This window comes from Antechinus flavipes, chromosome 6 (assembly GCF_016432865.1).
Source record: "Antechinus flavipes isolate AdamAnt ecotype Samford, QLD, Australia chromosome 6, AdamAnt_v2, whole genome shotgun sequence".
Classification (NCBI taxonomy): domain Eukaryota; kingdom Metazoa; phylum Chordata; class Mammalia; order Dasyuromorphia; family Dasyuridae; genus Antechinus; species Antechinus flavipes.
In genome coordinates, this window is record NC_067403.1 from 214417405 (window position 1) to 214438443 (window position 21039).

The 21039-nt window shown below is 41.0% G+C and overlaps 2 protein-coding genes across 2 annotated transcripts in view; both read right to left on the reverse strand.

Annotated features, from left to right (window-relative positions):
• LOC127539758 (solute carrier family 15 member 2-like) overlaps positions 1-7576 on the reverse strand; it is a 57241-nt gene extending 49665 nt beyond the window's left edge. Inside the window, exons 1-2 of the mRNA XM_051964078.1 lie at positions 1378-7576; positions 1039-1123 (exon numbers count right to left, since the gene is read on the reverse strand). Coding sequence (XP_051820038.1) covers positions 1039-1123; positions 1378-1422 — 130 coding nt within the window. The 5' untranslated portion in view covers positions 1423-7576. The remainder of the gene's footprint in view (positions 1-1038; positions 1124-1377) is intronic.
• A 148-nt stretch (positions 7577-7724) lies between these two features.
• Positions 7725-16820, reverse strand: EIF3F (eukaryotic translation initiation factor 3 subunit F). Its single transcript, XM_051964085.1, has 8 exons — positions 16457-16820; positions 14097-14167; positions 13717-13796; positions 10882-11019; positions 9914-10005; positions 9107-9243; positions 8819-8932; positions 7725-7979 (listed from the first exon to the last, which is right to left on the reverse strand). Exons 1-8 carry the CDS (start codon positions 16782-16784, stop codon positions 7902-7904), a joined length of 1038 nt encoding a protein of 345 aa, XP_051820045.1. The 5' UTR covers positions 16785-16820; the 3' UTR covers positions 7725-7901.
• Between the last annotated feature and the right edge of the window lie 4219 nt (positions 16821-21039).

Here is a 21039-nt window from a genome sequence, read left to right on the forward strand (position 1 = left end):
TATTAAAGCTTGGTCTTAGGATGTATTTATGATAAAAAATTATCAGAGAATTCATGATCTTGCTATCTGTGGGCTAGTAAACCCACAGAGTTGCCAGGCAGTTAGAGAACTATCGTTGTCACTAAGAAAACATGAGTCTGATTCATACTGGCTCTGGGACCCTGGGGACCTGATTTAACTTCTCAGGGAACTAGAGAACTTGCTGGCCTCCCATGGTACAGCTGGTCCCCTCCTCTGATAGGTCATTATTCTAATGAAATCACAGGCTCAAGCTTCTGTACCTACTTCTTATGTATCCAAGAGCCTCAAGAATATAGAAGGCCGAGAGTTTATGGGTTGAGAGTGTGTAAGGACAGAATGTCCGTGTCTAGAGTCAGGTTGTATGTACACGGGTTTAGAAATCCATGATCTCGCCATGTTCCTGGGACCAGTTTGAATGGAAGGCAGTGTTTGTGCTTCCTGAAGTTTGAGCTCCCAAGAACCTAGAAAGTGAAGTAGAATATAGTGTCCATGAGGCCTGAGTCTCCATGGGGGTAGAATGCCTATGGGTCAGTGTCTGTGTATTTATTACTTACTTGTAAGTGTACATTTTGAATCTCCCTGTAAAAATTCAAGTTCCCACAAGGCAGTAGCCATTTCACTTTTATTTTTTATCACTGAGCAATATTTGGCATATTATGGGTTCTTGCTGACTGGATGATTGACTGAGGGAGGCTGAATGTCAACAGATACACGGGACCTGAAATTTATAGGGTATATTTTGTGTGTGTACATGTGTCAATGACCACTTTGACAGTCTGTTTAAGCCACAGTATGTCTTCTTAAAATAATATTTTTAAATCCTAAAATTCAGTCAGAAGTTAGTGAAAATAATGATTCCCCCCACCCCCCATCCTAATTCATAGACCCTCTTGGGAGACTGTGAATCCCAGGTTAAGCCCCGTGTTAGTGTCCTTGGGAATTAAGTATAAAAGGGCAATTGTGTAGAGGATATTGTTATAGGAGAACTGGGGTTGGGAGTAGTGCGCAGGTACATACCCTTTATTTCATTGTAGCACATAGTATATACCCATATAACGAACACCAAGATTATCACAGATACTGGATACTTATTTCTAATCTTCTGTGGGGACAAAGGGTTCAGTGAGAGATAGAAAACATCAAGTCAGACCAGGGGAAGTGACATGGGGGATAATAGAAGGGGATTTGCATAATTTAGAAGAATCAGCCAGGAGAATGATCTGGGGAGCTGGTAAGATTTGAGGGGTAGCTGGAAAGTTGGTTTAAGCATTGGGTTTGAAGTAAAGACTTGGGAGGGTAATCAAGGGATGGTCAAGGGATTGGGAACATTATTTCAAGGTCGTTAGTCCTTCATACCTTGAGGTTTAATAAATGATCATCTTTAAAATCGGAAGCTTCCATCTTAGTTGTAACTCCCAACGACCTTCAACGGACCTCCAGCCCTCAGAGGTCATGGAATCTTGGGGATCTCTAGTTCATCTTCCAGTTCAGGGTTAGGTAATATGTTGTTCTCTAGTTCTGACACTTTAATCTTACATTTTATTCTCTGAATAATGATTAGGATTGACTTCAAAGAAACAATCCTAAAAGCAGTCAACGGTGCTACCTCTAGTTTCTCTCCCAAATGACTGTGAACACTATTGTTACGAATCTTCTCATATCACTCTTCAAAAACAACAGTTTTTGAATCAACAGTTCACAATCCCATCTTCAGTTGAAATCCTTTAGCCTTCAAAGCCTTACATAACCTACTCTGGCTACTGAACCTTAACTTCCAGGGCTTTGGGACATACAACTTTCAGCAGCTTAGAATCTTTTGCTGCTCCCAGTAACAGGCACATCCCCACTTCCATACTTCTCGTGCTGTTTCCGCCACCAAAATGCCTTCTCTCAATGTTTCCAAATCTTGTCCTTCCTTTAAGGTCCAGATAAAGGCCTCAAACCCTTCTATGTAACCTTTCCCAACTACTTCAGTCTAATCTCTGTTCCTTAAACTGCCACATTAGTCAGAATTAGCTGACTGACTTCATTGTCTTAAGCCCTTCTCAAATGGTACAAAGTAGATTTTCTCTTGAAAATTGGAAATTTAACATATAAGCAGCAAATGGCAATGAGAGATGTGACAAATGGAGAGAAACATCACTTTCCAAGTTTCAGAGTAGCTCAAGATTTTTGCGGGGATAGGGCGTGGGAAAGGGTGAATTTATACTGTTTTTCCTAGATTATATACCTATTTTTAGAAAACTTAATTAGAATGGTGTATTTATAGCGCTAACCTCTCATTATTCCTCTTCCATTTCACAACTACCATTTATACCATCCACTACCCCTTAAAACTCCTCATTCTTTTGCTGGTCAGGGAGTTTAGAAATGTAAAAAAAAGAGGACTTTGCCTTTAAACCATCTATTTAAGAATCCCTAATATGTATTCTGATGGAAGTAGATTTCTTTAACAAAGAGATCTAATTCAGTTTCAATTGATCAAGGATGGACAGAAGCAGCTACACCCAAAGAAAGAACACTGGAAATGAATGTAAACTTTGCATTTTTGTTTTTCTTCCCAGGTTATTTTTTACCTTTTGAATCCAATTCTTCTTGTGCAACAAGAAAACTATTCGGTTCTGCACACATATATTGTATCTAGGATATATGGTAACATATTCAAAATGTATAGGACTGCTTGCCATCTGGGGGAGGGGGTGAAGGGAGGGAGGGGAAAAGTCGGAACAGAAGTGAGTGCAAGGGATAATGTTGTAAAAAAATTACCCAGTATATGAATGTTATGGAATATTATTGTTCTGTAAGGAATGACCAGCAGGATGAATACAGAGAGGACTGGCGAGACTTACATGAACTGATGCTGAGTGAAATGAGCAGAACCAGGAGATCATTATATACCTCAACAACGATACTGTTTGAGGATGTATTCTGATGGAAGTGGATCTCTTCGATAAAGAGAGCCTTAATTGATCAAGGATGGACAGAAGCAGCTACACCCAGAGAAAGAACACTGGGAAATGAATATAAACTGCTTGCATTTTTGTTTTTCTTCCCGGGTTATTTATACCTTCTGAATTCAATTCTCCCTGTGCAACAAGAAAACTGTCCGGTTCTGCACAAATATATTGTATCCAGGATATACTGTAACCTATTCAACATATAAAGGACTGCTTGCCATCTGGGGGAAGGGGTGGAGGGAAGAAGGGGAAAAATCGGAACAGAAATGAATGCAAGGGATAATGCTGTAAAAAATTACCCTGGCATGCGTTCTATCAATAAAAAGATATTAAAATTAAAAAAAAAAATTACCCAGGCATGGGTACTGTCAATAAAAAGTTATTAAAAAAAAGAATCCCTAATATAACACATTCACTAAGTGGCCATTCATTTGCTTGAAAACTCCTAGTGAGAAGAAGCTCACTACTTCTCAAGGCAGCCAATTCCCCTTTTGGATAGCTTTAATACAAAATTCTTTTGGGAAGAATGAGAGGAATTGTGTTAGTTGTGACACTTTGACCCCATTTCTGGCCATCTCCCAGCCTGGGATCCAGAGTTTTTGTGTCTTCTCAGGAGTCATAGCCACTCCTGAGATACATGTAGCCCGGATGGCTACTAGTCCTTCCAAGGGTTAAGTACCAGGGAGCCTAGCCCATATCCATGACAACTGTTGCTACTGCCTGTCAAAAGGACAAGCTAAGTAGGCTCTTAGAATGACATCATTTGATCTCTGGGCAGTTTTCAATCATCTTGAAACTGACCGCTCTTACGCCTCTGCCAGAGGCCACTCCAGCTGGCCCCGGGAACTCTCCCAGGGACGACATTCAGGTTTCCTACCAGAAGCAGAAGGTGCCATTAAAGCACAAGAGAGCGAGGACGTGGCCGGGGCCGATGTCCACAAGGCACACCTTGAAGGTGGGTGAGATGGGAACATTCTGGCTGCGGATATACGGGGGAAATAACAGCCTAAGGCTAAATCGTGGTTCACTACCACTGCCCCCACCACCCCCCGGACCAGAATTTACAAGGGCTTCTTGACAACAGCCTCCTGGACAAAGCTAGCCCATCACACAGGCTTTGGACAACCAACATCCTTTCTGCTTTTACTCCCCAGCTAAAGCAGCATGGTGGGGTGGAGAGCTGAGCTTATTGCTAAGATTCGGGCTCAAATCTTGCATCTTATACTTAGGTTGTACCACTTACCTTTTTGGGGTTTGTTTCTTTGAGGGTAATGGGGGAAGTGCCCACTCAGGGGAGTTCCAAGGCTGAATTGATGCAATACTAAGTACCACTTTTGTAAGAGAGACATTGATGACCTTGAGGGCTACAAGGATAGGACACAGACATTACGTGAAGAATATGGCATCTCACCTACAAAATAGCTTGTCCAGAGAAGTGAGGGACAACCTAAAGGAATTTTTATTTGCATTCATTTACATATGGGGCAGGTAACAGAAAAGCAGCATGATATCCTGATGGCTCAAGCACCAGACCCAAGTTAGAAGACCTGGAGTTAAATGCTAACTCAGACTGTGGATACGTCACAATTTGAGAGCTGTTTTCTTATCCATAAAATGGAAATAATAGCACTTCCCTTAGAGGGTCATAAGGCTTTAATGAGATAAGTATAGGGGACTTTTCATACCTACAAGTTCTTTATGTGAGACGATTTCTTTCTCCCACATTCCCTCTCTTGAGTCCCTCTTTCGATTGTCTAAATTGCATTATCAGCATCCGGTATGCTCATCAAAGGTGTTCCCCACGGATGGGCCAATCCAGCAAAATGCAAGTTCAGGAGGGATTCCCAATGCATGGTGAAGTCCTCCAGATATTTCTGTTTGTTTAGGACATTATGTTCATTGCACTAAATCTTGAATTGGTGCTTAGCTTCCTAGAAGAGATTTGTCACAACTCAAGAGTTCGGCTCGATTATCTGCACAGGATGAAGTAGATGAAGAATATCTACTGCCTCAACCAGACTAACAACTGGACTAACGTGCAGGTGGCTAACCAACACGTCTGTCTACTGGCACATGATATAAAAAGAAAGTTCAATGACCTTCATGAAAATGCAAACCTTCTTTAGTGACCCCAATCTTCTTCCTGTGTTTTTAATCCCAATAATCTACTTGCAGAATTGTATGATTATACAAGTCATTAAAGAACTAAAATGAATCAGAGGAATTCAGTCAATGAAGAGGATGAAACGTAAAACCAATGAGAATTAAAGGATTCCATCAGGGAAACATATGACAGAAATCTAAGGGGGACTGGTCCCAGAGCAAGTAAAGACAGAAGGCATTGCTCCACACAACATAAAGGCCCTCTAGCACATCAGAGGGATGCTCTGGATAGGACAGGAGCAAGTCTTAGCCTGGGCAGGTAGGGAAGGAAGACTGAGCCAAGAATAAAGATTAAGTACCAGCATTATGACATCTACTTAACTCTGAGATTTGAGAAATTCCGGAGTTTCATAAATGACCTATTTGTTTCAAAGCCTCAGGAATAGGCACCAATTCCATTTGAGTAGATTAGGCATTTGTTTAGGACAATTGCACAGGTACTATATGGAAGGAAGCACATTTTTAATGTGCTTTAAATGCAGCTCCATATCACACGTTACATATCCAAATTGGTGACATACCTCTCAAACCGGTCCTCAAGGTTCAGATAGCCACTCCCTGCGCTGGGCTGATATAGGCATTGAGAACTAAGGGATTTCCTAGACCATAAGGGCTTTTGAGTTAAGAGTTTAAATGAAGTAAACAACTTATTTGTACAAGGAACTAGATTCCATTATTCTGAAGGTCCCAATCCTACAGAGTTCATACCTCATATCCTGGTCCTGCCAAACATCTTGTTGAAATACAGCTATGTTACGTTTAAGACATCCCTCATGCTATCAGCTGTACTTGACAGGTCTTATTTTTGATGAATCCATTTTCACTTTCAGGTACTCGGCATCAGAGGTTTAGAACTGGAAAAGCCCTTAGAAGTAATTCATTTAGTCCCACCTCATTTTATTCCTGAGGAAACTGAGGCCCAAAGAGAAGAAATGACATGCCCTGAGTTACAAATGGAGCAAATGGCAGAGCTACAATTGAAATTCAATCGCTTCAATTAAATAAAAATATATTAAAAATATTTCCATTGAGCCATGCTGCCATTACTTGTTAATTAAAATGTCATAACAAATGGAATTTTCATGATTAACTGAATTCCTTTCCCTAAGTTAAATGCAAGAATCAAGAAATCTATTTCTTCCAATTCTAATTCTCTCCTTTTTCTTCCTACCACCGACTCAACATTCCTTTATGATTGCCCACTTCTACCCATCCTTTAAAGCTTCACTCTCTGTACCTGTTACATTAAATCCTGGCTTTTTGTCTTCTGGACATCAACAAGCTCCACCGGCGACTTCTGGAAGGGGTTTGTTTCACACACATGCTTAACTTTAACAAATAGAGGATAACTTCCTTGAAGGCAAGGAGTATTTCTCAGTATCCCCCTTCTCTCCCAGCACACCAAAGCAGACATGAAACCCGTGCACAAGGAATACAAGAACAGAATACATAATCACTTGAATTTTCCTACTTTCTCACTATTTCAAAAAGCAAGCATTTAACATCTGTTGCAGGCTCCAAACTCACACTTAAGTATACAAGACACTTCATCTATTATGAAATGCTGGCCTAGATCTGAGACCTTGAAAACATTCACGTCCAGAGCTGTGCTTGGTAAGTTAGAGAATAGCAGGGCAATGGTCTTTTAAAATGGCTGTTTATGGGGATCCACTGTTTTGTTTTTGCTTTGTATCCCTAACACCCAGGACCTAGTGCCTTTGTAAACACTGGGAACTCAATGAAGGGGATTTCATACAATTCACTCAACACTTGTCACTGTGCACCACATAAAAAGCTAATATATGCTTGTTATAGGTGAATAGGATTTGTTTGTTAAGAACCTGTTTTATAAAAATACCTTCTCTGAAAAACATTGTGTAAAATAAGAAATATCATTATGAAGGGTGGCTAAGAGACAAAAAGAAAAAAGATTTTCTAGTCTATAAGAAAAATCTCTTAAGGGGTAAATGGGGATAAATCTTCAGCAGCACATACAATGAGGGACACTATCCACTTGGGTAACTCAAATTCCCTGGATCAGTTTCCTTCTCTGTAAAATAAGATTGGGGAAAGGACTTCTGAGGTACCCTCCACCTCTAGATTCTTAGCCCAGTGTCTCCAGGACAACCCTAAAGGATGGGTAAAATGTGGTTAGAAGGCAAGGGCACAGCAAAAAAGGGGCAGGGAGTCCTACCAGTGGTAGAAGAATTACACATGGAAAAAGACTGCTACGTTCTCTGGCTCAATCTCTAATTTTACATGTCTTCTCGATGACATAAAGTAGGCAATGTTGTAACAGGATAAGGAATAGAAGCAGTTAACCTGGCATGTCACCTCAGTCCATCAACTAAACTTGGCTGGCTGAACATAAAGACTCTGGGGGCTGGGGTGAAGGGCTGGGAGGAAGAGAAATGACTTCCCCTGCTGGTGGAGATCAGGATTTTGAAGAGCTTTCCAGTGTCCAAGATATCCTTCCTTGCCCCAACACCTCCAAAAGTACTCACTTCTTGATTTCAAGACAGTCTCCAAGTTAGTATCCCCCTCCCCCAAGGGAAAGGTCACAATCAGTCCCTTACCCAGGGGGAAAAGGGATGTCTGTGGTTTATTTGGAGTTATAAACAGCTCATCTACAGAAACAGGCAACTTAAAGATGATGGTTAAAGAAGAATCCGCTTTTCTTCTACTCTATCCTGTGTTAGACCAAAGGAGGACCCATATCAGGTAGAGTTGCTGACTGTAGCTGCTGCTCACTGGGCTTCCTCACAGGCTCACAAGTTTCTCATTGAGAGCAATCTGTGACTGCGTTAAGTTGGCAAGGTAGGTCACCATCAACAGGTCCTGTTGAGGAAAGACAATGTATTTATAGAAGGCAGAAAAAGAGTAAACAAGGCACAAAAATATTCTTCCCTAAGCTGTTGTGCCTGCCAGGTTAGGAAGAACACCTGTGGGGAAAGGGAGCCAAGAAGACTGATTAAAGAAGAATGTGGACAAAGAACAGCTTTCTGGCTCAGTTTGTGGGGTTAGCAATGACATGGACATTAAGGTTCATAATGACCTTCTTTAGGCCTTATAATGTCCTGCCCTATGAATGGTCTGGAGAAGGGAGAGGCACATTTCTGAAACTACAGATCCCAGAGCAATCTCAAGGCCTCAGGAAGCAGTGCTGAATTTAAATTATATTCCATTCAAGTATCAGCTTTGTATGGTGAATCAATATTAAAAAAGGCTAAAAGATCTTTCTGGAAATCTGTTCAAGAAGTTAGCCTTGATATCAAGCCCAGTTCTACTCAATCTTTTGCTTAGACCCTGAAGTCACAAAGCCAAGGGGAGACAAGGAGGGAAGGTAGCCTGTTATACTGTAACGATCCCATAAACTCCTGAGAAGCCTATATAAATATACATACATGTATGTGTGTGTGTCTACACATATATAGGTGTCTTAAATATCAATACTGTAAAACAGTGTATCACAATGTAGTTCATAGGGATTGAAAGGTTTTAAATGTATTATTTCCAGGCATATGGGATGCTTTACCCTGTACCCCCAAAGGGAGTAGAAGCTATTCTCATTGGCCTTTTTTAAGCAGCCACTTCTCTGCCTCACCAAAAAAAAAAAAAAAAAAATCCCCAACATGACTAAGGATGGGTAGGTTAAAAGACTTGAGAATGGAGCTCACATTGATGTTGCTGTTCAGCATGGTCTCAAAATCCTCAGGAGCAATTTTGGGAACTTGGTTAACCAGGCCCATCAGGAAGCGGCCCACGGTATTGTCAGCTGACACCTTTCCAGACTGAATACAGAAGGAGATTTCATTACAACAGAAAACATGCATTCTCTCGTCTGTGGAAAGCCCGAGTACTCAGATGGCCTGGCCCCCACCGGGATGCCTCTCACCCCCTTTCCCTCCCATGTTACTCTCCTCTGACATCCTAATCTCTAGTCTTCCCATTTTCTCCCCCCTCACCAGCACATCTTCAGCATACTGCAACACTGTGCTGAGGGCATCTTGTATCCGGGCAGATGCCCCACCAACTTGTTGTAGATCACTTGAAAGGCCAATCACACGGTTGGGGCTGAAACATGTCTTCATGATCAGGTCAACTGTGAGTCAGGAGGAAGGAAATGTTGATCTAGATTGGTTACCTCTGGGACTAATAAAAGGCTTGTCTCCTTCCAGCTAGGCCCCCCACAATGTCCTACAGGAAAAGAGGAGTACAGAATTCCAGCCTCCATGAAAAATACATTTAATGCAGATCTCAAAGACTGCTACTACAAAGGAGGGCATAGGGAATTAGCAAAGCACACGAGAAAAGGGCCCATTAATTTCTACCTCCCTCTGTAGGAACCAACTACTACAAACTAGCTAGGAAATCCACTAGACAGACAGACCCATACGTGCTTAGAGCACTCTTTCTGACTGCTTTGTATTTTTGTTCCTTTGGTTAAGGGATTAAAAGAGGAAGTATGTATTAAAAGAATAAGGAGGAATACAAAGGCTTCCTGGTAGAGGTTGGGACCAGAAAGACAGTTTCTCTTTAGCATAGCCATATGAATTGAAAACACTGTTAATTGTTAGATGCTTCACTTAGGGGCTGCCCATTTAGGAATGGTTCAGATGGAGCTGCTGTGGTAGGAACAGCTACCTAATCTCTAGCACCCCAGACAGCACCCCATCTCAAGCACCTGCCAGATTAAATGCCTGTGTCTGTGCCAATCCCTCTGCCCTCACACTTAAGGGCTCCACAGAGACTATAGGAGAAAAGCTACTCACTTCCAATCCGCTCAGTGTCATAGTAGACATATTTCACTGTCAGTGGAGTGAACATCACTCCCATCGTTTTTCCAGGAACACCCATGGAAGCACTAGGAAATGACAATATCAATATTGTAAATATCTGTTGGATTTATTTGAATCAAGCAGACTCTGGATAGGATTTCTTATAGCTATGATACGATTTTGGGGACAACCAGCAGCACCAAAGTAATTGAAAAATTGAGATAAAGAAAGCCCTCAAAGTGTAAGCAAGTCTGTGGAAACATTCAAGATTTCCCTGCTAAGGCTCAAAGAAAAGTTTTTGGACACATTTCAACACAATGGACCCATTATAACAGTTTGTTTTTTGGCTGCATCTTCCCTTTGAGACTATCTTGATTTGAATGGCTCTAAACTTATTCATCAGGGCATTCTCATCCTTTCTCCTTTTAGTCTCCAGCAACCTCCAGGATGTCCAAACGTAATGTGCCTGCTCACATCTGGACGAGCTGTGACTCATCCTCAACATCAGGCCTTATTTTCTGTCCTCTTCCCAAGCCCTCTCCAATTGAGAACACTGTCAGATAACTGACTGTCCCTTCCATGCATCCCAGGATGGGAGCTCCTTGATCAAAAGCTACCTGGCCTGGTCTATTAATATGCTCTGCACTTAGCACAGTGCTTGGTACAAAGTAAATACTTTTTAATTCACTCATTCAAGGAGTTGTTTAGTAGGTCCAATGGAGTAGATACAAGGCCACAGGGTTTTTCAAGAAATCATGTGGCTATGCAGACAACTGTTTGTATAGTCCAGCTGGGGTTTCAAAGGCCTAGATGACAGACCAGGCAGCTAGTTCAAAAGCAGGTGTATAAATAAAGTTAACTAATACACAAAGTTCACACTGCTTATAACTAGGGTCTCATTTAACAGCACACTATCCAGACTGTTTTTCCAAGCCGTTTCCTGGATCCTCCAAGCATCATACCTGACATAGGCCTTGATGCTCATTCGTCCATTCTGGAGGCTGGTGTCCACAGTAAGATGGATGGGGCTGTGGGCTTCTCGGCTGTAGTACTCATGAATCAGCACTGAGTGTTCTGTGATGTCATGGCCTGTGGCATACCTGGAGAAATAGGAGAGGACTGATAATTCAACATGCACATATTAGGTACTTATTATGCATCAGACACTAATGGGTGAAAGTAATTAAAAACAAACATTAAGAAAGTAGGAAGGAGCTTCAAATGTCATCTAGTCCAATCCCCTGATTCTATGGATAAGCAACCTGTGGCCTGTAGAAATCAAGTGACTTGCCTAAGTCCACAAAGATAAGGAGCAAGGCCATGGGAAACCTGCATCAGATGGACTCTTAAATCCAATGAATTGATATTGAACAAATATATATATTACTTTTTTTTTTTTTTTTGGCTAATCCTCCCTATGAAATTAAATAGCTCTTTCCCCGTCTTGGATATCACAAGATTCTTCTGACCTGTTGATATTCCCAAGACAAGTACTAAAATTCATTTTGTGTTTAAACACTTCATCTTCAATCCAATTTTTCATAGGCACTCTTAGCATTAGTGAGTTACACTCATGCTCTGAACAATTATACACACACAAGGTCACTGGTTGTTTCAGCCTAATCATCATATGATTAGCATCAGCCTAAACAAAGACCCAGCAGCAGAAGTATGTTAGATGAGAGGTGGTTCCTACCTCATTATTTTTTGAAGAATGAGTACAGAATAATAATTAGGAGAACAATTCTCAAAATGTAATCCATGGAACCTTGGGAGGTCTTTGAGACTTCAAGAGGTCTGACAAGTCAAAAATATTTTCATGATACTACTAAAATATTACTTGCCTATTAAAATACTCTTGCTCTTTTCCAAAAAAAAAACTCTGTGAAGCTGGATTTTTTTCATATCCAAATCAATACATCATAACTGACAGATTGTAAAAACAGGTATTAAAAACAATGCCAGTTCTATTCTTGTTTTAGTAAAGTTACTTTAAATTAAAAAATTTAATGTGTAATGAGTTTTTTATTTTTAGATGAATAAACGAATATTATAAGAGTATCTGTTTTAATTTCAAATAGATGTAAACCACCATACTAGATGCCCTCTCCCCTCCAGAAAAAGTTGAGGAATGGCTGGTGACGAAGCTCCTGACGAAGATTCCTTCTAACAATGTACACAAGCAACTGCCTTGCAATCAAGAAATTAAATGACTTGCAGAAACACAGAAAAAGTCTACACAAATTCAGAACTTGAATCTAGGATTTCCTGACTCCAGTAATAAGAAAAATCTTAAAAAAGAAGCATTTCCAAAATATATAGAGAATTGACTCTAATGTATAAGAAATCAAGCCATTCTCCAATTGACAAATGGTCAAAGGATATGAACAGACAATTCTCAGACAAAGAAATTAAAACTATTTCTAGCCATATGAAAATATGCTCCAAATCTTTATTAATCAGAGAAATGCAAATTAAGACAACTCTGAAATACCACTACACACCTGTCAGATTGGCTAGAGTGACAGGGAAAGATAATGTGGAATGTTGGAGGGCATGTGGGAAAACAAGGACACTGATACATTGTTGGTGGAATTGTGAACACATCCAGCCATTCTGGAAAGCAATTTGGAACTATGCTCCAAAAGTTATGTTATGGAATATTATTGTTCTGTAAGAAATGACCAGCAGGATGAATATAGAGAGAATTGACGAGACTAACATGAACTGATGCTAAATGAAATGAGCAGAACCAGGAGATCATTATATACTCCAACAACGATATTGTATGAGGATGTATTCTGATGGAAGTGGTTCTCTTCGACAAAGAGATCTAACTCAGTTTCAATTGATCAAGGATGGACAGAAGCAGCTACACCCAAAGTAAGAATACTGGGAAATGAATATAAACTGCTTGCATTTTTGTTTTTCTTCCCAGGTTATTTCTACCTTCTGAATCCAATTCTCCCTGTGCAACAAGAGAACTGTTCGGTTCTGCACACATATATTGTATCAAGGATATAATGCAACATATTTAACATGTATAGGACTGCTTGCCATCTGGGGGAGGGGGTGGAGGAAAATCGGAACAAAAGTCAGTGCAAGGGATAATGTTGTAAAAAATTATCCTGGCATGGGTTCTGTCAATAAAAAGTTAAAAAAAAAAAAAAATCAGGAGAAGAAAATGGGGAATGATAATACACTAGGAAATTACCTCGTCTAAACATAACTATCAAACACAGAATCCTAAAGTGTGCTGAAACTTTGGGCAATAGTCCCAGACAAGCTGGTCTAACCCCACAAATAGGTCTAAAAATGGGTTTCTGTCCTTAGCCCTATCTTTACTCTTTCTTTTGGGATTCAATAACTTCTACAATTCTCATTTCCACTCTACCTCTCTGAGATTTGGTCTTGCATCAATAATTGTTTAATGGACAATTCCTACTTAACGAATGAAAAAAAGCATTTAACTGCTTAGTTTATACTTATTTTATGTATATTTCTCAAGTACTTACTAGATCCCACATTAAAATATAAACTTCAAGTTGTTTATTCATTCTTTCTATATCCTGAATACTCAGCACAGTGACAGGCATATATAGCAGACGCTTAATAAATGTTCCTTAATTAATTGATCCTCTAAGCAAATTGCATCAGTTTTAACTTTACTCCATGGAAGAATACAGAGCTGGGCCTAAGATATCCCAAAGGGAACATGTTCATTTCCAATATTTCCAATTAATACTGAAAAACTTTCAGTCTTGTCCTGCCCTGTCCCAATTTGAAGCCTGACTTACCATCCAAGAATAAGTTCACTTGGAGAGACTTTCTTGTGTAATTCATACATATTCTTAGCAAATTCCATATCCACAGCAACCTGTAGAGGACAAGATGAATTTCATGGTTAAAACCCAAGCAATCCATCCCTTGGTGTTGAAACTTGGGAGACAGAAGAATGACAAAAAGGACACCTCAAGAAGCAGTCTCTATTCTGTAAGTGAAAATATCAGACTCAACACAAAAGCAATAAATCTATAAGACTTTAGTTTAAGAAGGTTTAACCTTGTGTTCTACTGCAGGGAAGGTAAGAGTAGTTCCTATGGGCGCCTGATTAGAGACTAGCTAAAGTGAAGGAGGAGAGCTCCCAATTATGATCCTTGTCCAAATTTCTACTCACCTCATCTTCAGACTCATTATGTGGCACAGAAAAACAGTTGGTTACTTCTACTGAGTGTTTGTCAATTGTTCCTACAAGAGAAAGAAAACCAGTAAGCTGTCAATCCAAGTGTTTGACAAACTTATGATGCTAATCCCACAACCTTCATCTCCCTTGTAATTGAGGAAAAATTGAGCACTTACCAGTCCTATATTAAGTATCAAGAGGGTAAAGAATTTTAAGTCAAGATCCTGGCCCTAAGGACCTTATGGTCTTAACTTTGAGAACTTAAGAGAAAGCTTTAAGAATAGTTAGCATTTACCTGGCACTTAAAGATCCGCTAAGTGCTTTTCACAGGCTATCTCATTTTATTTTCAAAACTTCAGTCTATTATCCCAATTTATAGATGGGAAACTGAAGCTGAGGAAGGCTAATGAACTGCTCAAGTGACAGAACAAATAAGAATTCAAGGCAGTAGACCAGCCATCATGTAAAAAGAATCAGCAGCTATACAAGCATTTTAATTTTAGCATTGAATAAATGAAGTGAAAATTCCTATTCAGATCTTTTTGGATCTTGATTCTACAGCTGAATGGAGCATCTTCAAAATATTTCTTGATTGTGAATTCCTATCAATAACAAATTTTAAGAGTACATCCCTCCAATATGTGTATATCTCATGTAATTTGCATGAGATGTGGTACTAGTAATTGTGTACATTATACAAATGAAAAACATTTTAACAGGAGTGACACAGCCAGAATTATGCTAAAGAAAATCACTTTGGCAGCCACATGTAAGCTAAATCAAAGAGCGGAGAGACAAAATAAGGTGGCTCATTAGGAAGCTGCTGCAGATAGCATAAGGGTGGTGGCTTTCAGGGATATGACATAAAAATGACAAGATATGGCAACTAACTGCATATGGGAATGAGCTGAAGAGGACACTGAGATACTGATCCATGTGATTCGAGAGACAGTTTAGCTAGTGACAGGAACAGGGAAGTCTGCATGAGGGATGGGTTTGGGGGTAAAGGCAAACCATGGGATCTATGAGGTCACAACTCGTATACCTGCTCATGCTATGTAGCTCAATCTGTGCCCCCTAAGTGAAAACAGGGGAACTCTAAATGCAGGGTCTGCTCCTGTTCGGGATCGGCATGAGATGATGTGGGTGGCTCAGGGAGGGATGTGTGGAAGGTTCTAATTGGTACCTAGGAGCCTGCCCAGGCTGTCCTGAAGGGTTGAGACTTGGCTTAAGGGAGAAATTAGTGGTCTGCACAGGAGAGGAGCATAACATGTGTTGTACTCGAACTGGATTGAATGATTATAAATTCCTTGGAATCAGGTTCTATTTTGGAAACCACTTGATTTGAACTTTAGATGCTACGAAGTGATGCTGTCTTTCCCAGATTCCTGAAACATGAAAATTGCATAAATGTGCCATCACCTTTATTAAATCACTTGGGGAAAGGAGGGAAGAAATTAAACATAGGACCAAGGGCAAGACTTTGGAATCCTATCTTCCAATTTTACATTGAGCCACTCATTAATTTTTTGAATTTAAAGCTATTTTTTTAATCAGTCACTCAAAAATTTCCAATTCAGCTAACCTGTACTATTCTCTAGCTCCTACCTTCCAATTCCTTCAAGAATTTTTGTCAAAACTCAGGGAATGGCAATCTAATCTAATCAAGGATTTGCTAAGCACTTTGTATATAGCTTGATTAGACCATGGGCATCAAGACAAAAATAAAGTCTTTCTGCCCTCAAGACGATTGCATTCTCCTGAAATCTCGCTAAACTCTACGTGGACTTCCCTTCACCCAGTAAACATGAGTAAGAAAAAAGAATGCTGATTCAGTCGCGCCTGTTGTCAATGTTACAAATGAAGCTAAGGTGGCTTTTGACTGCCCCTACGCTGTCCTTTTAAAAAGGATTCTAAATTTAAGCGAAGTTTAATTCCCGGGTTCGGACCCCTTGGCATTCGGTCACCCACGCTCAAGAATGACAGGCTTTACAGGGACCTTTGGGAGGGAGATCGCGGGACAGTCACTTGTTGTTCATTGAGGACTCCCGGGCACTAATCACAACGCAAAGGAAGGCAATGGGATGTGAGAGGTGACGAGCGCTTAGGGAGGAAGGCTCCAAGGCGCGGGGGAGCTTGGGGAGGTTTTCGGCCCCAGGGGGCTTTGGGAGTCGGAGGCAGAGGGGCTGTCCCGCTCCGGGTAAGAAGGCCCGAAAAGGTGGGCGTGAGGAAGCTTGGGCAGGGCTTTAGATGCCGGACAAACTGGCCCGTCCTTTGGGCATCGTGCAGTGCGACCCCAGCGGAGACTTGGAGCAGATGGGGCCGGAGGAAGCCGGGCCCGGGGCGCCGCTTACCCAGCAAGGTGCCGATGACGCGGCCCGCGCCCTCGTTGCGGCGCTCGTAGCTATCTACGATGGAAGCGAGGATGACCGGGTGCAGTCGGACCACGCGGCCGCCGGGGAACGGCCCAGGGAGTCCAGGCCCGAGGGGCGCCGGCGCCGGCGCCGGGGTCGGAGCTGCCGGCGGAGGTGCGGACGCCGGGGCCTGTCCCTGGGCCTGTGGCGGGGCCGGGGCGGGAGCTGGGGCGGAGGCTGGCGCGGGATCCGGGTTAGACACCGGAGTTGGGGTCGGGGCCGGAGTCGAAGTTGGAGAGGAACCCGAGGCGGCTGTCGTAGCCGCCATGTTGTCGAACCGCGAAAGGAAGGAAGGAGAGGCGGAAGTCAAGAGGGGAGGCAGGTCCAAGGAAGGGGAGCCCTGCCATAGGTTCAGCCTTGGATACGACACTTCCTTCTCGGCTGTTATTGGCTACGAATCGGGCTCGGGAAACGAAAAGACCTCGCTAGATTCGCTTGACGGCTGGGCATGGGAACTTCCGGTTCTCTCCTTCATTCCGTCCAAAATTTGCGCGCCCGGAGTTTTGTCTCAGCCGGGAGAGTTCCGAGGCGCACGGTTCCGGGAGTAGCCAAATTGTAACCAAACAAACATATACTTGATAAACAAAGCTCAGCAATGAAGAGTTGAAGCCCCTTAGCTAACCCTTACGTGGTTGTATTTCCTTGAAAAGTTGCTTTTGCTTACATTCACAAAACACAGTTATTAATTGCTTACTGTATACAAATCATTGTTAACATGAAATAATACAGAATGGAAAAAAAATGGAGTCAAAAATCACTTACACTTCCCGGAGACCCTCTCCTTCCCCCTTTGTCTCTTTCTAGTTGGCCAAGTTGTGCACGCTTGACCCTCTAAGAACGAGTTACTATTGCAGCCAACTCCTTTGAGCATCTGCAAGGAAGAGTTAAAGTCACATTGCTTCATATGAGAACGTCCTTGTCCTTTGCCTAACTAGCAGCGGAGCAGCTTCGGTGCCTTTTTTCCTAATCCCCGCAGCAGTATTTTCCCCGCCTAAAATTTATCCCAATCTATTGCTCAAAAGTAATCAACTGATTGGTCAATGCTTCTGTGTTTATTTGTTTCTTTATTTGGCTGGGGGCATCCATAACTCAGAAGTAATCAATTGGCCAGTGCTTTCGTGTTTATTTGTTTCTTTATTTGGCTGGGGGCATCCATAACTCAGAAGTAATCAATTGGCCAGTGCTTTCGTGTTTATTTGTTTCTTTATTTGGCTGCGGGCATCCATAACTCAGAAGTAATCAATTGGCCAGTGCTTTCGAGTTTATTTGTTTGTTTATTTGGCTGGGAACATCCATAGCGAAGGCTTGAATCCATTCTCTTAAATTAATTACCTTTAGGAACTTTACACTGGTTTCCTCTCCCCTAAGGCTAATTTCTCTCTCTTGTTATCCTTCCTTCTCAAAAAAGACCCATACATCAAGGAGGTGATTCCCTGACTTGCAAGAGAGTGGGATTTAAGTGGGGGAGGGTTGCCTCGCTTTCCCCTCCAATGCCATTTGAGTCTAGGATGACTGGAGATAGCCCCTGGATGCAGTGAGAGAAGCTAAGGTATTTAATGACTTTAATGACAATGCTCAACTAGTGATCAAGGCTAAGTAAGAAATGAGGCAAAGAATGACCCTTTTGCCTATTCAAAACAAACAAACAGACTATCTGGGAGCTTCTGGCCCAAACAGAAACAACTCCAAAATAATGGATTTCAAAATTTTTCAGAAAGATCTTGAGATGCCCTTGTAGTGCTTCTTCTGACCACCATGTTTGTCTCTTGTGAGTTCTCCATAAAATAATCTTTCAGGAAAGTAGATGTTTGACATTTGAACAATGTGGGGGAGCGCTTTCACTCAGAGCACAGCCCTTTCTTTGATGAAAACACACCATTCTGCTCCCGTGTCACACAACTGATTCCAAAGTTCTTCAGAGACACCTTAAGAGCATCCTTGTTAATTGCTTCTTCTGACCTCCAGGTGAGCACTTATCTCATGCGAGTTCTCCATAAAACAGATTTATTGGCAACCATTTTGGGCATTTGAGCAATTTGGCTAATCCACTGGCGTTGCACTCCTTCAGTAGTTGAACTACTGAATTCAATTCAGCTCTAGAAAATGCCTCAGTGTCTGGTACCTAATTGTACTAGGTGATCTTCAGCATCTTCCTGAGACAATTCACATGGAAGTGATTCAGTTTTCTGCCATGGTGCTGCTATACTAATCCAAGTTTCAGAGGCGTTCAACAGTGAGGTCAATACAATGGCTCTCTAGACCTTCAGTTCTCTCCCATCCTTTCCTTTGGAGCCTCCCAAACACCAAGCTGTGGTAATGCTTGTGTCAACTCATCACCTCTAAGTACATCACTGGAAACTATTTTGGTTGTTTGGTCATTTTTTTCAGTTGTATCTGACTCTTCATGTCCTCAGACCTCTGAGGTGGTTTGGTATTTTTATTTTACGGATGAGAAATAGGATTAAGTGACTTTAAGTAGTGAAAGTCTGAGACTGGATTCCAGCTTGTGATGATGAGTTTTCCTAACTCCAAGCTTGTTGGTTTGTGCACTAAGATACCATCTAGCTGCCTTCTCCCACCAAAAAAAAAGTATAATCCAAAGGTAAGTGAATTTATCTGCAGCATTCAGAATTTTTCCATTTACTGTAATTGATGGTTCCATATATAAATGGTGTAGTGTTAGCTGGTGGAGAACTTCTGTTTTCTTAATGTTCATTGTCAGATCAAATTTAACATGGGAAATGGTACCACTCTATACTCATTGAAAAGTGTCCAGTTTCAAGGACACTGAATGCACAATTATTTGTTTTTTTTCTTTTTTTTTCTTTTTCTTTTCTTTTATTTAATAATAACTTTATATTGACAGAACCCATGCCAGGGTAATTTTTTTACAACATTATCCCTTGCACTCGCTTCTGTTCCGATTTTTCCCTTCCCTCCCTCCACCTCCTCCCCTAGATGGCAAGCAGTTTTATATATGTTAGATATGTTGCAGTGTCTCCTAGATACAATATATGTTTGCAGAACCGAACAGTTCTCTTGTTGCACAGGGAGAATTGGATTCAGAAGGTAAAAATAACCTGGGAAGAAAAACGAAGATGCAGATAGTTCACATTCGTTTCCTAGTGTTCTTTCTTTGGGTGTAGCTGCTTCTGTCCATCATTTATCAATTGAAACTCAGGTCTCTTTGTCAAAGAAATCCACTTCCATCAGAATACATCCTCATACAATATCGTTGTTGAGGTATATAATGATCTCCTGGTTCTGCTCATTTCACTTAGCACCAATTCATGTAAGTCTCACCAAACCTCTCTGTATTCATCCTGTTGGTCATTTCTTACAGAACAATAATATTCCATAACATTCATATACCACAATTTACCCAGCCATTCTCCAATTGATGGGCATCCATTCATTTTCCAGTTTCTAGCCACTACAAACAGGGCATGCACAATTATTTGTGAACAAAAAAGTCACTCACCAACTCTTCCTTCACTTTAGACTTGGAGACTTTTCAGGTGAAATAATTTACTGTCAGTAGCTGACCTTGATGCTGCCTTCATCCTCCATGAAGGTGTCTGACAATATCATTTTAAGTATCATGCTAAAAAGCATGGGGGCTAGTACACATGTGAAAGCACGAGAGTATCATCCATTATCCACAACCTGTTCAAATATTCCATAGTGAAAGTGGTGTACAATCTGATTAACTTCTCTGGATAGCCAAATTTTGCCAGTGTTTCCCACAAGCCTTCATGACCAACAGTATCAAATATCAACACATTTTATAGGCAAACCTCTGTTCTGCTCCTGGCATTTTTCCTATAGTTGTTGGGCAGCAAATATTATATCAGCTCTTTCTGAAGCCATACTGGACATCTTCCGGGTGAAAAATCAACCTATTAAGGACTCTGACAAGAATCTTGTCAGCAAAGATTAAGAGACCCTTCATCCCCTATGATTGTCACAGGGCAATTTATTTCCTTTTCTTTTATAGAGATGGATAATGGAGGTATGCTTGAACTCCTTAGTAGATAACCTGTTCTTGCCATGTAACCTAGAAGATTTCAGTCAGTTTTCTGCCTTGTAAATCTCTGCTGGAATAGAATCAGCACCAAGAGCTTTGCCACACGAAAGGAGTCAAATAGCATTCAAAACCTCTTCAGTTGGAAGTTAAGCATTTTATTTTTGCAATTACATGTAAACATAGTTTTCAACATTTAAAATTTTTAAATTTATTTTATTAAAGCTTTTTATTTTTCAAAACATATGCATGAATAATTCTTTGACATTAACCCTTGCCAAATCTTGTATTCCAATTTTTCCTCTTTCCTCCACCTCTTCCCCTAGATGGCAAATAGTCCAATATATGTTAAACATGGTAGAAATATATATTACATCCAATATATGCATACATACTTACACAATTATCTTGCTGCACAAGAAAAATCAAATCAAACTGGAAAAAACAAGAAAATAAAATTCAAGAGAATAAAAAAAAGTGAAAATGTTGTGAACTGTAC